Source organism: Triticum dicoccoides, chromosome 4A, assembly GCF_002162155.2.
Source record: "Triticum dicoccoides isolate Atlit2015 ecotype Zavitan chromosome 4A, WEW_v2.0, whole genome shotgun sequence".
In the NCBI taxonomy this organism is placed as follows: Eukaryota; Viridiplantae; Streptophyta; class Magnoliopsida; order Poales; family Poaceae; genus Triticum; species Triticum dicoccoides.
Window position 1 is genome coordinate 86,927,342 of NC_041386.1, and position 14,185 is coordinate 86,941,526.

The following is a 14,185-nucleotide window of genomic DNA, read 5'->3' on the forward strand; positions in this document are numbered from 1 at the left end:
GTTTAACTGGAGGCTCGGGGGGAACTTGACATGCCTGCCCCTGATCTGAAACTTTGAAACGGCACGCACCTCGCCATCGCCATTATTAAATGATCCTGGGTTCTCAAGATAGAGAGAGATATATGGGCTGCTGATATCATTAGCGGAGGCTTTTGTGGCGGGGGGGTTTTGGTCATGTGGCGGCGATGGTTTGCTGTCATGGTGGTTGGGCCGGGGGAGAAGAGAGAAGAGAAAGGGAGAGTAGGCGAGGCTGATGGAGGGAAGGATTGTTTGACTTCGTTTGTACTGCTGCATTGGTTGGTAGGCGAGCGAGGACGAAGACAGACATCTGGTACGTAAGTACGATTGTATAATTTTATTTTTTTTGAATGTTGGCAAGCTGCCAAATTCGTTGATCAGAAGAAGGTATTACAAGAACACCCCCAAAGGAGGAATGCATCGCATAAAGGCAAGTGCTAAAAAAAAGGAAAATAGGGCTGCTCAGTTAATTGAGAGAAACCGGGCTAAAACCAAAGCAGCGCCTAGATAAACTAAGACTAAAGCACCACAACATATACAAAAACGCCGGAAAGCCAAAACCCCACAACACACCGGGCGGGCACTCGAGCGCCTACGCTGCTACCAGAGTGCACACCGACAACCGTCGTATTGTACCGGGCTGCTACGAGCATATCCGCAAACATCGAGGACACCGGAGAGGAACGATACATCCGAAAGAGCGAGACATATGCCGCTCCGATCCCACGAGGCTAGCTGACATAGCTCGCCTGGCGCTACTTGCATACAAAGGGTGCTCTTGCTCCTCTCACCGTCGACCGACGATCCACTCCAAACGGACGCACCACCAATGCTCCATGCTCACCAAGACGCTGCCCGCTCCAGATCCACCACACCACCACCAACCAGATGCTTCCAACACCAGACTTGACTCCAAGGCAATGCTTCCAACAAAGTAATGACGCCAAAGACGCCACCATTGCACACGGTTTTCACCGGGAGACAAGAACACGGAGCAGGGAGAGGTGTCGGACCCCCTTGATGGCACCTCCAACAAGGGAAATCACACCCGAAGGCGTCATTTGCCATCAGCTCAAACCAGAGTCGAGCATGACTTTCGTCAGGGAAACCGAGCACCTATGCTGCGACGACTTGGCAAACACACCACCACCAAACCGGAGCTGCGCCACTTGCTGCACCGCACAAAACTAGCCGGAGCACTGCCGGCGACACAAGCCTAGAGCGTCCCGAAGGCACAGCCCAGACCACGCCACCCCAGACCACCATCCCGACATGGAGCTACCACAGTCCGCTTGGAGTCAGTCGCCGTCCGAGCCACCTCCGGCCGCCATAGCGCCAGATCTGACCTATAGGGCCCGTCAGATCCGGCCGCTCAGGCCAGAGGCCACCAGCTAGGGGAGCCCGCGTCCCCCAGCATCACCCTGCGACGACAACGTGCACGTCCGCGCTGCCCCTGGGCATCCCCGCAGCAGTGACCGCGCCCAACCCCATCGACACGCAGCCAAGGGCGCGCGGGCGTTGGACAAGCACGTAGCCAGGCGCCTCCACCGCGCAGCCACGGACGCGAAACGCGCGGATCCGGGCGCGCAACCACAGATCCCAGGCTCCAGCAAGCGCCGGCGGATCTCGATGGACGCGCAGATGCAACCCCTCTCGACGCGCCAGACTAGACAGGGATAGCGCCCCGCCGCCGCCTTCCTCGGGGCCGGCCCGGGCTTCGCCGGCGGGCGCCCTCTGGCGACGACGAGAGAGGTGGGGGAGGGGGCGGGGACTGTGGCGGCGCTAGGGTTTCTACCCCCGTGTCGCCAGAGCTAGGCGACACGGGGGTCGGGCGGGGGTCTCCCGGGTCAGTAGTAATAAGCAGTACTAGCACCATACGATTGTATAATTTGGTGTACACGTTGCAGTACCAGCTGTCTGTTAGCGGTAGTTCAAGTTTGTTGGGGGCTCGTATTTGGTTTGAGTTTTGTCAAAGTACGCAGTTTGTTGGGGTGTTTGGTGAGAATATGGGGCTGGCTGGTTCAGCAATACTAGTCCCTCCGTTACTAAATATTTATCTTTTTAAAGATTTAAAATAGACTATCACATACGGATGTATATAAACATATTTTAAAGTGTAAATTCACTCATTTTGTTTTGTATGTAGTTATTTGTTAAAATCTTTAGAAAGATAAATATTTAAAAACGGAGGGAGTAGTTTACATGCATCATTGGGCATGCATGATTAGCGATGGATCGATTCAGCATCTAGCTAGCTACTTCGTCTTGCATGCACACGTTAGTGTTTTTTTTTCTTTTTGACCTTGTAGTTGTTCATCAGCTTATAAAAGGTGAGTTGGTATCATGGTATGGATGCTCTGCTTCTTCGTGTTAGAAGAGTTTTTTTTTCTTTTCTTTTCTTTTTTTACATTACACGGCAGAGAAATGATGGTGCTATCATTCAGGGCTCCATGGCATCATCGATCAGGATCATTGTATCTAAAAAGAAAGGCATCATGAGGATAATATCTATATCTTTTATCCACCGGTGTGCAGGACGACTTATTTGTCTCTGCTGGAATTATTTGGTGGTAGGTGTCCACAACTCAGACAGCCAGGTAGGCCATGATCCTCCCCTATCTTTCCCTAGACTGGAGGAAGGAGGAGGGTCGTGGCGTCCCAGTCTAACGTTTGTGCTCCGCATGTCTGTCTCTCTCTGGTAAAACGACCGCTGCTGGTGAAAAACTTTTCTGAAAGCGGTCATGTGAGGCAGCGCTGAACGCTGAACGAAGGCTACAATATTGATATCTCCACATGACCATATAGAATAGGTCACCAACTCCTCAATTGGATATAGTCGTGTGGGCATGCATCATGTGGAAAGGTGCCGCTGCTCGTTTCATATTCACTCCCCTACAGGCTACAGGACAGCTTCGTTCCTCATCCTCTTGCCAAACATGTGCTGATGCGCCACGGAAATGGATGGATATAGGCTGGGAATGGCAGCTGCTCAGGATGTTGGGTAAATCTTTTAGATGATAATAATAATAATCTCTGCGTCCATCCAGGCTTCAAACAACAGTGATCTCAAACTTGGTGCAAGCCCAGAAATATTGGGAAAGACATTGGACCCCGTCTCTGAGAAGGACTCCATATGTTATATTGTGAAACATGTTGCTTGTGGAGGCCGTGGAGCCAAACCGAGAATGTTTCAACATCAGAAGAAGAGTCGGCTAGGCCAGCTTCTTCTTCTAGTCTATCATTAATTGGCCGAGTCTGCTCTGCATCATGCTGCAGTGGCAAGCAATCTGTGACACGAGAGCCATCTGCGCACGTCAATCCACGTAGGTGCAGAGATGCAGCAGCCCGCGCGAGTCAATATCTGCTACGGGAAAGACGCCCTTTTGAGCGACGGAGCGAGTAACCCTGGGAATTTACATGTCCGGGATCACGACATTCTGGTACCGCGAAAAACTTTTAAATTTCAGTACTGACAGACAGGATTCATTAGGATGTCTGCCTGGCTAACAACCGTAAGGTGCGAGTACCTTGCAGTTAGGCCATATATTCAAAACACGAGATGCTCAAGGGGGTCGAAGAGTTGGTGTATTTTGTTGGACATGTTAGATCATGGTTTATTTTTACTAGGACATATGCCCGTGCGTTGCAAGGGGAAGGATAAATTGGCGTCCATCTGCAAGCACAACACCTCGTGCTTCGGTACGGAGAAAATACTAATTGCCCGATCCTTGAAAACACCCACCCACGCGGTATGACATCCGGACGGTGCCACCACCGGCAGGTAGGCACACGAATCGTGGTTTAGAAAAAGTGTGGGGTCATGTTATACTCTCTTTGCAAGGTGTTATTAGACTGGTGGACCACTTGGTCTCAGTTGCACAATGATCACAAAATGAGTTCTGGTGCCGATGGTAAGGACATCTCCAATGCGAGGTAATACATACTTTGCCCTTATATAGTTTTGGACCGTAACGCACACGTTCGACCGAAATGCCTCAGACATTTTAGGACTCTCATGATATCCCTTATTTGTCCGCTTGGCTTGCGGTTAGACCATGTTTTCTCATCTCGGTATTCCACTGTCAGCCCACATTATCCAAAAAATAAGGATTATGTGTTAGAGGACCTCTTAGGAAAAATAGTTTTTTTTTGGCAATCCAAGTCAATTTAAATTCTACCGTTTGCAGCCCCGAAATCCTGGAATGCGTCCTTTTCATATAAGTTGTCTTGCAACATGCACACGTCCTTCCATCTTTTTTCATGCACAATTCCTTCCATCCTTGCATCCCATAATAATCCTCATATAGATCCTTCCTCCATTAATAGCCCACAATTCCTTTTTAGGATGCATGTAGACGTCATGCATCTCATTCCTTCTAATCATCCAATTCCTTCCATCCTTTCATGTATGGCAATATCATTGCATCCCATAAATAATCCTCAAATCCATCCTTCCTTTCATAGCCCGCAATTCCTTTTTTTTACAATGCACGTATGCAACGTCATGCACCTCATTTTCCTTTTAATTGTCCGTTCCGACCGTCTAATCCCAGACCTCATCTTAGGGCTTGTTAATTGTCTACATACCGACGTATATAAATTGGTGCGTTCTGATATACTATAGCGAGGTGGGACTATTGATTCAAAAAAGAACATTTTTTAACACAAGGAAAAGCTAGCTCGCTGGTTGCCTTCTTAGAAAGGACGGAGAGGTTGTGAGTTTGATACCTTGCCGGCGCAATAATTTTTTCCTAAGCCCACTCTCCTATTGCCGGGCTGCCACTTCAACTCGGCCCGAGGCCCACGAGAGGAGATTTAAAAACGGAACAACCTAAAAGCTGGGCCTCGGAACAGAATTTGTACCTCATATGGAAATATTCTAGTCATTTTGTTAACGTGGACTCTTGGTGTGTTGGTATGGCATGTGTCATCTCGTGTTCTGGTCGGTGGGTTCGATTCCATGACCTTTTTTTTTCTACCGGAACGAAACGTTTTATCTCTTCGCCACTTCAAAACAGTCAATTGTAAAAAACCACAGAGATCTTTAGTGCCACCTCGAATATGTTTTAAATTCAAACTAAAAACGTAAAATCACGGGAAAAGCGTATTGTGACGGTGAACCCACGGAGTCAATCCGTACTTTATTATTAAGGAAAGATTTTTCGAACCATGTGAGAGAGCTGCATGTACTCCCTCCATTCTAAAATATAGTGCGCTCGCGCTTTCCGAGGTCGAACTTTAACCATAAATTTAACGTACGAGACCGACTGCGGCGGGAGAAAAAGTTAATAATTAAAAACTTCTTTCGAATACGAATTCACTGATATAATTTTTGCTCCCGCCAATCGGTCTTGGTAGTTAAATTTACGATCAAAGTTGAAGCGCGAGGATAGAGGAAACACTACATTGTGAAATGGAGGGAGTACTTGAACTTCGATAAATGCTTGAACTTGGATAAATGCTTGAACTTCGATAAATGCTCGATAAACACTACATTTTGGATCAGTATGGTAAGGCAACGGGGCAGTGCTTGAACTTCGATAAATGCTCGATTATGTTCGGCGAAGCCTGCCCTTTTGCTGTTCAGGAGGAGGTCAGAGACGTTCTTCACGTCACTAGCTTGGTTTTTGAGGAAAAGTACCTTGGGCTTCCAACGCCGGATGGGCGTATGTCCAAGGGAAAGTTTCAAAACCTCGACATGAGCTTGACAAAGAGACTGATCCAATGGGGGGATGGGCTCCTAGGCCAGCCTGGGAGGGAGGTATTGATCAAATCTGTAGCCCAGGCCCTCCCCACATATATGATGGGAGTCTTCAAACTACCTTTTTTCGGTGTGCGATGAACTCACAAGGATGGTGCGAGCATATTATTGGGGAGCAGAAAAGGGCAAGAGAAAAGTGCACTGGAGAGCTTGGGATGATCTAATGCAACCAAAGTGCAAAGGAGGGGTTGGTTTCAGAGATTTCAGAATTTTCAATCAAGCCTTATTAGCAAGGCAGGCTTGGAGACTGATTTCCAAGCCTAATAGTCTATGTGCTCAAATTCTAAAAGCGAGATACTACCCGGACAGTAATCTTGTGGACACGGTTTTCACGGGTAACGCTTCGTCCTCCTGGCAAGCAATTAGTTATGGTCTTGAACTCTTGAAGAAAGGTCTGGTTTGGAGAGTTGGGAATGGAAGGAGTATTCGTGTATGGCGTGACAATTGGATCCCTAGACCATACTCCTACAAACCTATTTCTGCAAGAGGAAGATGCAGGTATCACTTTGTCTCAGATTTGCTTAATGATAATGGTTCCTGGAAGACCGATTTACTGCAGCAATTTTTTGTGCCCGCGGATGTGTTTGAAATCTTAAAGATTAGGGCCTCGCCGAGATTGGAGGAGAATACCTTGGCTTGGGGTTCAGGAAAATTTGGCTTATTCTCTGTTAAAAGTGCATATCATTTCGGCTTTGAGGAGGCCTTCATGGACAGCGCCACGGGTTCTAGCTCGAGGCCGGATGGACGTCGTGATTGTTGGAAACTCATTTGGTCCGCCGATGTTCCTCCCTCAGTTCGTAACTTTGCATGGCGAGCTGCTACTGAATCATTTCCTACGTGGAATAATAAGCACAAAAGAGGGCTTGAGGTAAATGACTTGTGTCCGGTATGTTCTGTGGAAACTGAGGACTCATTTCATGCTCTTTGTCGCTGTACATTATCATGTGTGCTCTATGATATCATGTCGGAAGTCTGGCCTTTACCAAACCTATCTTCCTTCCAGTCCTCCGGTCATGAATGGCTGCTGCAAATGCTCTCTAAATTGCAGGACATTGAACGGTCCATGCTGCTAATGACTCTGTGGAGGGCGTGGCATATACGCAATGAGATTGTTCACAACAAAGCCCCGCCACCCATGGAAGTTTCACGCAGATTTTTGACGAGCTACCTGGACTCTATCATTGGCATAAAGTCTAATCTTGGTGCTGAATCGTTCAAAGGAAAATCCCTGATATTATATGGAGCAACTCGGCCTCTTATGGACAAAAGTGCAGACCCTAAGTGGGCTGCTCCTAGCGTTGGATTTGTCAAGTTAAACACTGACGGTTCCTTTGCTGAGGATGGCTCGGCTGGTGCAGGTATGGTGTTAAGGGATGAGAGGGGTGCCATCATCTTCTCTTCCCGTAGGCAATTGTTTCACTGTCGGGACGCACTCGAAGCTGAGCTATGTGCATGCATGAAAGGTTTATCATTTTCTATCCAGAGAAGCGACTTGCCTGTGCAGGTTGAGATGGACTCCCTAATGGCAGTAAAATTGATTCAAGCTTTAGATATTGATAGATCGGTCTACTCATCCATCATCAAGGAGATTAGATATCTTTTGTCCCTTCGTGATTTTTGTATTACTCATGTTAATCGTAGCCAAAATAAAGTTAGTGATAGTTTAGCATATTTTGCTCGTAGCGAGGGTAGAACCATGACTTGGCTTGATTCGGGACCTCCAGATGCTTTGGAGTTGGCAGCGATGGATTGTAAGGACTTGATGCTTTGAGTAATACAAATTTCTACCCGCAAAAAAAAAAGGAATGAAGGGAGTACTATATTATACTGTATTAAAGAGAGAGAAGGATACAACATGACCAGCCTAGATTATGGTTTATTAAACTTCTACAGTATAATTTTGTACACCAAAATAAAAAGGCATCATATTTTATATTTTTGAACGTTTCTCTCTGGATTTTTGCTAGCAAGGGCGCATTTTAGCCAGATTTATTTTTATATATTCTTATAAAAGCCGCTCGATTCTTGTCAGACACCCGCGGCATCAACCTTATCCCTGACACGAATATTTTCTTTGCTACCTGTTTCAAAAAAAAAAAAAAAACTTTGCTACTCCTGCACCAGGTAGGAAACGCAATTGCCTCTCCACGCATGGTGAAAGTGCGTGCCCTTTCCGGGTCGGCGACGGGAGGGAATCGACAACACGATCATGCATCTACAGGGAAGATATGAGGCCTGAAAGATACGTCCACTTGATGCTTTATTGGGGGCAGGTGAATCTCAAGGGCCTACCACTACCATGCATGTACGTGGTACAGCTTTTGCACCAAATCAGGGGAGGGACGCTGATCCAACAGATGAAAGCAACGCCGGCAACAGCAACATCGGCAGAGGCTTGCACCGTTGAAGCAACCGGAGGCCCCTACGGTGACCGGTGAGAGAGATTTGTCTGGTAGGACGTAGGAGCAGGAGGACAAGAGGGAGGGCGGGGCGAGGACGCCCGGGGCAATGAGTTTGGTTTGAGAATGGCTCTGGTCCATGTGTAGGTAGGGTGGAATCATGAGGTGACTGAACCTCCAAAAGTCTTGACATCCCTGCGCCAAAAAGTCCTAAAGGGGTGGGTGATCTGCGCCAGGATTTCTGTGATCTCACTGTGGATGGTTGATGGCACGTAAGATATAGATATGGGGTGTCGAGGGCCACGAGTGGACTCATGGTTGGGAGAGAGTAATAGGCATGATCATGCAGGGTTTGATACTCGCAGGAAAGGCTCTGCAAAGTACTGCACGCCGTTATTTTAAGGGAAACAAAGTGTAGCATGCCACTTTCGGGGACTGATTATATGTTCCCCGTTGGAGGTGCTCTAGGATAATGCCCGTTGCTCCCCTGATCCATCACCCCTTTTTGTTGCTAATAAAATACTACTAGTATGACAGTGTGGCTCCCCTCGCATCCTTCCAAGCTCATCCTCCTCATCGGCCGTAGCAGCCGCTAACGAGATGGATCGAGAAGGCGTGGGAGGGGGCAAAGTGATGAATTCAAACCCAGCAACCAAACATTTTGGTAAAAAGGCATCGAACTATAGAATATCTGATGAACAAGATTATCTATCAGGAACCACAAACAAAGAACAATCACCTCACCTAATTGATCCCAACGTTTGATAGTGATAACTAAAATTATTGTTGACGAAAATTCACAAAGGAAATCATGTTTATAACTAACTAGAAGTAGTTGCAAGTACCATCGCCATCCCCGAAGAAAATGCAATGACATGTTCTAAATTAGTCAAAGAAGAATCTATCCATACAATTAGGGTCATGCTTCGAAACATTTCTTTCCAGAATAATTTAATTCTACAACTACTCCAATCATAGAAAGAGCATTGGACATCATGTGCTATAAACCCTTTTACAGTAGGTAGCACATGCAAGTCTAGACAATATAACATGACGTCGGGTGAGTACACGCAAGGAAAACATCCACAAGAACGTCCAGTGATCAGGCATCATTGTTCTAAAAAAATTGTACTGCACTAGTAATAAAAATGTATAGAAGAGACCCGGGCCATCAACCAAATTTTTTTGGGGGTCATGGCCCATGTCCCAAAAATGTGTACTCTGTCACACCTAACCCAAAGAGGTTCGCCACAGCTCTACCTGAAGAGGTGGCGACCCGCGTCCTGCTACCCAGTTCCTCGACCCATATTACCAAGGTTCCTAGCAACTATTGTCTCATGCATCCTTACGCTGGTATGTAAGATTCTAACATTACTTGTCCCTGTAGCGGTGCTGTAAACTCAACAAGAAGGTACATGAACTTCCATGTCCTGTCAGAGTTATCTTTGAACATCTCTGAATATACCTTTCCAGCTCCATGCGGACCTCGGATGTAAAAGTTGACCTGAAATGATACATGTATGTCGATTCAAGTGACCAATAATCAAGTTTGAAGGCTTGCAATGCAACTATGGAAACTCTTATAAAATGGCATCCTAGTGTTCCTTTCCACGGTAGCAAAGCATCATCTGAATTCTAAAAGGCATATATAAAACTTGCAAGAAGCCATTACACGACAACAAAAAAAGAAGCATGTTGGATTTCATCTTAATTTCTGTCGCTGTGTTATCATTCGCAAGCTTGATCCTGGTTAAGGAAGTTGCTGGCTCATTGCCATATACCGCTAAGAAACAGTCAAAGTTCAAGTTGCAGCCCCCTACAGTGAACTTGTATTTTTTTTTATTGAATTTGATACACTAATCTTGATGTACAAGACAACATAGAAGTCACAGCAGCAGAACAGCAGAGACAGGAATAATATAGTACCTCCACATGTTCAACACCATCCTCATCTGTCCAAACCCTGTTTGGAATACGCTGTCGAGCTGCACGGTTTCTGCTTTCATTACCATAACCAGTAATAGGGTACCCAATTCTCGCTGTAACCTGACAAAACATGTGAAATACGAAATATAATAAGAGAGGAAAACTACAATACTATGTCAGGATGAACAGAAAAAACACTAACACCCACAAACCTGACTATCACTCTGAACTCTTGCTAGAGCTTTCCCAAAGATCTTGTACCTGTAGGATGGTAACAACAACACGCGTTAAGCAATCTCACTTTCAGGTTGCACGCAAATACCACAGGCATCTTCCCGAAAAAAACCACAGATAATACGTAGCCAAAAGCAATGTGAAAAACTATGTGATGTAAAAAAGAGATTGAGGCATTCAAGCTGACAAAACATATCATTTGATGCACAAAAGAAATTCAGTAAATCTGGCAGGAGAGTATCAATCCATATACGAAAACTGACAACATGCTAAACAAAAACTTAACATCCAGGCTATAATGAGCATGAATTCTATTGTGTAAGCAGCTTCAAGGAGAAGTGTCATTAGTAAGAGTAAAAGATGCCAAGAAATGCAGGCACAAAGCTGATTGTGACACTGTAATACAGCGTAATACGAAAAGTGTGTAGATTACTAATGAACGACAGCATGATTTTCTGCAAGTTGGAACAGCTAGAACATCAACCAGGTGATAGGTAGTGGCACACAATGAAAAGGGGAAATAGCATACTTTTAAAAATATATATACCACAAGGTCCTCCAGATTTTAAATATATATAGTAGTAAAATTAGCAGACTTTTTCGCTAACAAAGTATACAATATTAACGACAGTGAATTCCTGCAGTTCAGATAGACATTGCAAGTACTCCCTCCATCCCATAATGTAAGACGTTTTTTGACATTATATGGGACGGAGGGAGCATTTTGAGATAAGAAATATTACTACATAATTTGTAAAAATGGGACAGTATTTGTTACTACCAAGGTGATGTGCAATGTGCCTTTGAAGCCAGTACCAGGTGAGGTGGCTTGGTGATACATGAAGGCTAGGAGAGCCAAGCCAAAAAAACAGTGCCATAACTTACTCCGTCACCAACTCACGAAAAATCATGGGCCCAATCATCAGTGAAATGGGGAAGGGAGAGAACAGAATGAGATCCATTTATTTAGTTGTGGCTACCACCGAGGAGAGAGGATGATGCTTAACACTGGAGAGGAAAAGAAAACTTCGCACATGCCTGACGTGGTATTTCTTAGTGGCAGTACATACTCCCTATACGCCCTTGGAAAGTACACCCTCTGTTCCAAAATGTAATACGTTTTGGCAGTTCAATTTGAACTGCCAACATGTCTTACATTTAGGAACAGAGGTAGTAACAAGTAGGTGTTCTCAAAATACCATAATGAGATATAACCAACAAGTTTCCTAAGCAAAAAATACAGTTACATACAGAATTTTGTTATTTAATGCCTTAAGTTCAATCAGAAGAATGCAAAAGGCTTACTCTTTTGGTTCAAAAATAAGCTCCTTGAAAACAGAATATCCAGCTAATGCTGCAACTCCAAGCCCCGCGAGTATTACAACACTGTAAGAAGCCCCCTCAGCAAAAGTCACTGGCTTCTCGGGTATATTATACGTAGGGGCATCGAAGGGATCTCCAACAGTTGACAAGTCTTTTTTCCCCTGAGGATAAAGAGGGCAGTGATCTATAAGCAATATAAAAATGAAATATGATTCAGCATCGGCTTGCACCGTAAGGCAAAATATTAGTTATTAAATAGGAAACATGAACAACTATTAAACCATACAAAGAGTACTTTGCTAATAATTTTCAATTTGGGTCAAGATATATACATGAACAGGGAACCTCAAAAACTAAAAATAAAAAATAAACAAGACATTAGGTGATTAATATTTCTAAGGGAAACTAAATACACAAGAAGAGAACAGACATACTCGACTCTTTTTCAATAAATAAACTCTAAACAACAGAATCGGACCATTAATTCCTACCTTGCCATCAGCCATGGAATCTGGGTTAAACAAAATGAAGATCCTAATTGGGTTATCTCATGCGAGAACATCTAGGATTCAAGACCAAAGAAGCACCTAGAAATTTATGTATACTGATACAACCAATGAGGCAGAACCTTTTCAGCGTGATTGTCCCGTTCCGACAGCATTTAAAATAGTACATACTAATCTTCAAATATTGTTTAAAACAACCCCATTACAGAGGCTAATGTATACACATTCATCAATAGTGATACAGCCACTTCCTGATGCACTGACACCTACATAATTTAATCTTATGAAAATGGAAAGAAGCTCACAGAAGCTGATGATGTATGCACAGGTGCTTAGCAGTACTGCAGAGTGCAGATGGTTACAAGGTGACACAACTAATAATTTCATATATTGTCCTTGTACAATTTATAGTAGCATGTTCAAAATATGGACAGCACTGCTCAAAACTATACCAAGAGAAGACTAAAACAAGCAGGAAAATGTACAACACGACATTGAATAATTTTAATAATCAAACACGAACAGAACTAGCTAGCATCATGTACCTCTTTGGGATTTTGGTCTGAAGCTTGTGAGGAGTAAGATGCAGATGACCTTATTAAAGAAGGAAATGTTTTGCGGTACTCCTGCATTGTCAGAGGACTAGAAGGGCTTGACTTGGTCATGTACCACCTTGAATTTTTTAAAGAGGATGCTGGAATGTTTGCCAAAAGAAAACCATGTCTGCATTAAATAGGGTCCACAGCAAAAGTGGGCATGGTACAGTAAATGACTGTTGGTCCAGATTTTCGACAACAAAGAACGGAAGAGTCAAATAGTTATTTAATACCTTTATTGGGTACCAAACATATGATAAATTTGATCAATTAAGTTTTATGTACAAAGTAAAAACGAGTATCTCAGATTTGTATTATAGCAATGGCAGAATGCTCTCAAAGAAAGGTTCCATAAAGAAGTTTAAGGAAGTTTTTTTCAGTACGTTTTCTAGTAAAATTAAGATTAAAAATTAAAGACGATGACAGTAGATATAATAATAGCAGGATATGTAATTCTATGTTTGAACATAGATAAGAGATGTTACCAAAAGAATCCTGACAGGACTTATAAAAGTGGGATAATTCTTGGCGAGAAGTGGATATAATAGCAGGGCACACAATTCTATCCAAACAATCCCTTATAAAAGATGTTAACAGAAAATAGACAAAATCCTGAGTACCACTGGCTGATGACATTTCTGGGTGGTTACTACATCAGCCATCATGTAAGTAGTGCATGTAGGGCATCCAGGTGCACGTGCAGGTGTTCAAGCCCAATGAGACACTAAGTAGAACTGTCCTCAACAAGGGAACTACTGGACAGCTATGCTTTGTAACACCATTACCTGTAGCTGGGGTCTAAAAACTGATAGTATTTAAATTGTACACATATGAATTATACTAATCTGGTATATTTCGGTAACAGCAGTTCTGCAGCCAGAACCAATAGTAGATAATGCTGAGAAACAGTATAAGTTGTAGCCTTATGGAGTATGCTGCGGATATTTGACTGTTCATGATGCTCTTCTCTTGTACTATCCAATCTCAGTTTACAAAACGTCGTTGGACAAAGTTAGTTCATGCAACGTACAAAAGGCTGGATGGCCCTTTCACAAGACCAGGACTCCGTTTAAGCATCAAATATACGAACACTCTATTATAACTGCATTGTAAAATACACTTATTTGTGAACATAATTTCATTCCAACTAAAGCAAACCAAGCGTTTTAAATTCCTTCTCACACAGCACCGACCACCAGGAACAAAAAGAATATCACAGATGAAACGGTAGCCAGAAGACCAAAAGAAATGGAATGCAGGCACATAAGAATAATTGAATTTTCATAATACAACATCATACAGCAAGCTTCAAGATCAGAGGTGAGAACCTTCAGCCTTTGCAACATCCTGGTGAAAATGTAGGTAAGAGTAAAAACAAAATCAGTCTTTGTGTACATTGCCAAAGAAGAAACCCTAAACTAT

The 14,185-nt window shown here is 43.9% G+C and overlaps 1 protein-coding gene across 2 annotated transcripts in view; it reads right to left on the reverse strand.

Annotated features, from left to right (window-relative positions):
* Positions 1 to 9,100: 9,100 nt before the first annotated feature.
* The window catches only part of LOC119285143 (probable mitochondrial import inner membrane translocase subunit TIM21), a 5,919-nt gene continuing 834 nt past the window's right edge, over positions 9,101 to 14,185 (reverse strand). Inside the window, exons 2-7 of one of the 2 annotated variants that reach the window (XM_037564368.1) lie at positions 14,092 to 14,110; positions 12,713 to 12,861; positions 11,644 to 11,822; positions 10,329 to 10,365; positions 10,105 to 10,226; positions 9,101 to 9,682 (exon numbers count right to left, since the gene is read on the reverse strand). In XM_037564368.1, coding sequence (XP_037420265.1) covers positions 9,550 to 9,682; positions 10,105 to 10,226; positions 10,329 to 10,365; positions 11,644 to 11,822; positions 12,713 to 12,861; positions 14,092 to 14,110 — 639 coding nt within the window. In that variant the 3' untranslated portion in view covers positions 9,101 to 9,549. Of the gene's footprint in view, positions 9,683 to 10,104; positions 10,227 to 10,316; positions 10,366 to 11,643; positions 11,823 to 12,712; positions 12,862 to 14,091; positions 14,111 to 14,185 lie in introns of both variants that reach the window. The other variant, XM_037564367.1, reaches the window with a different exon arrangement.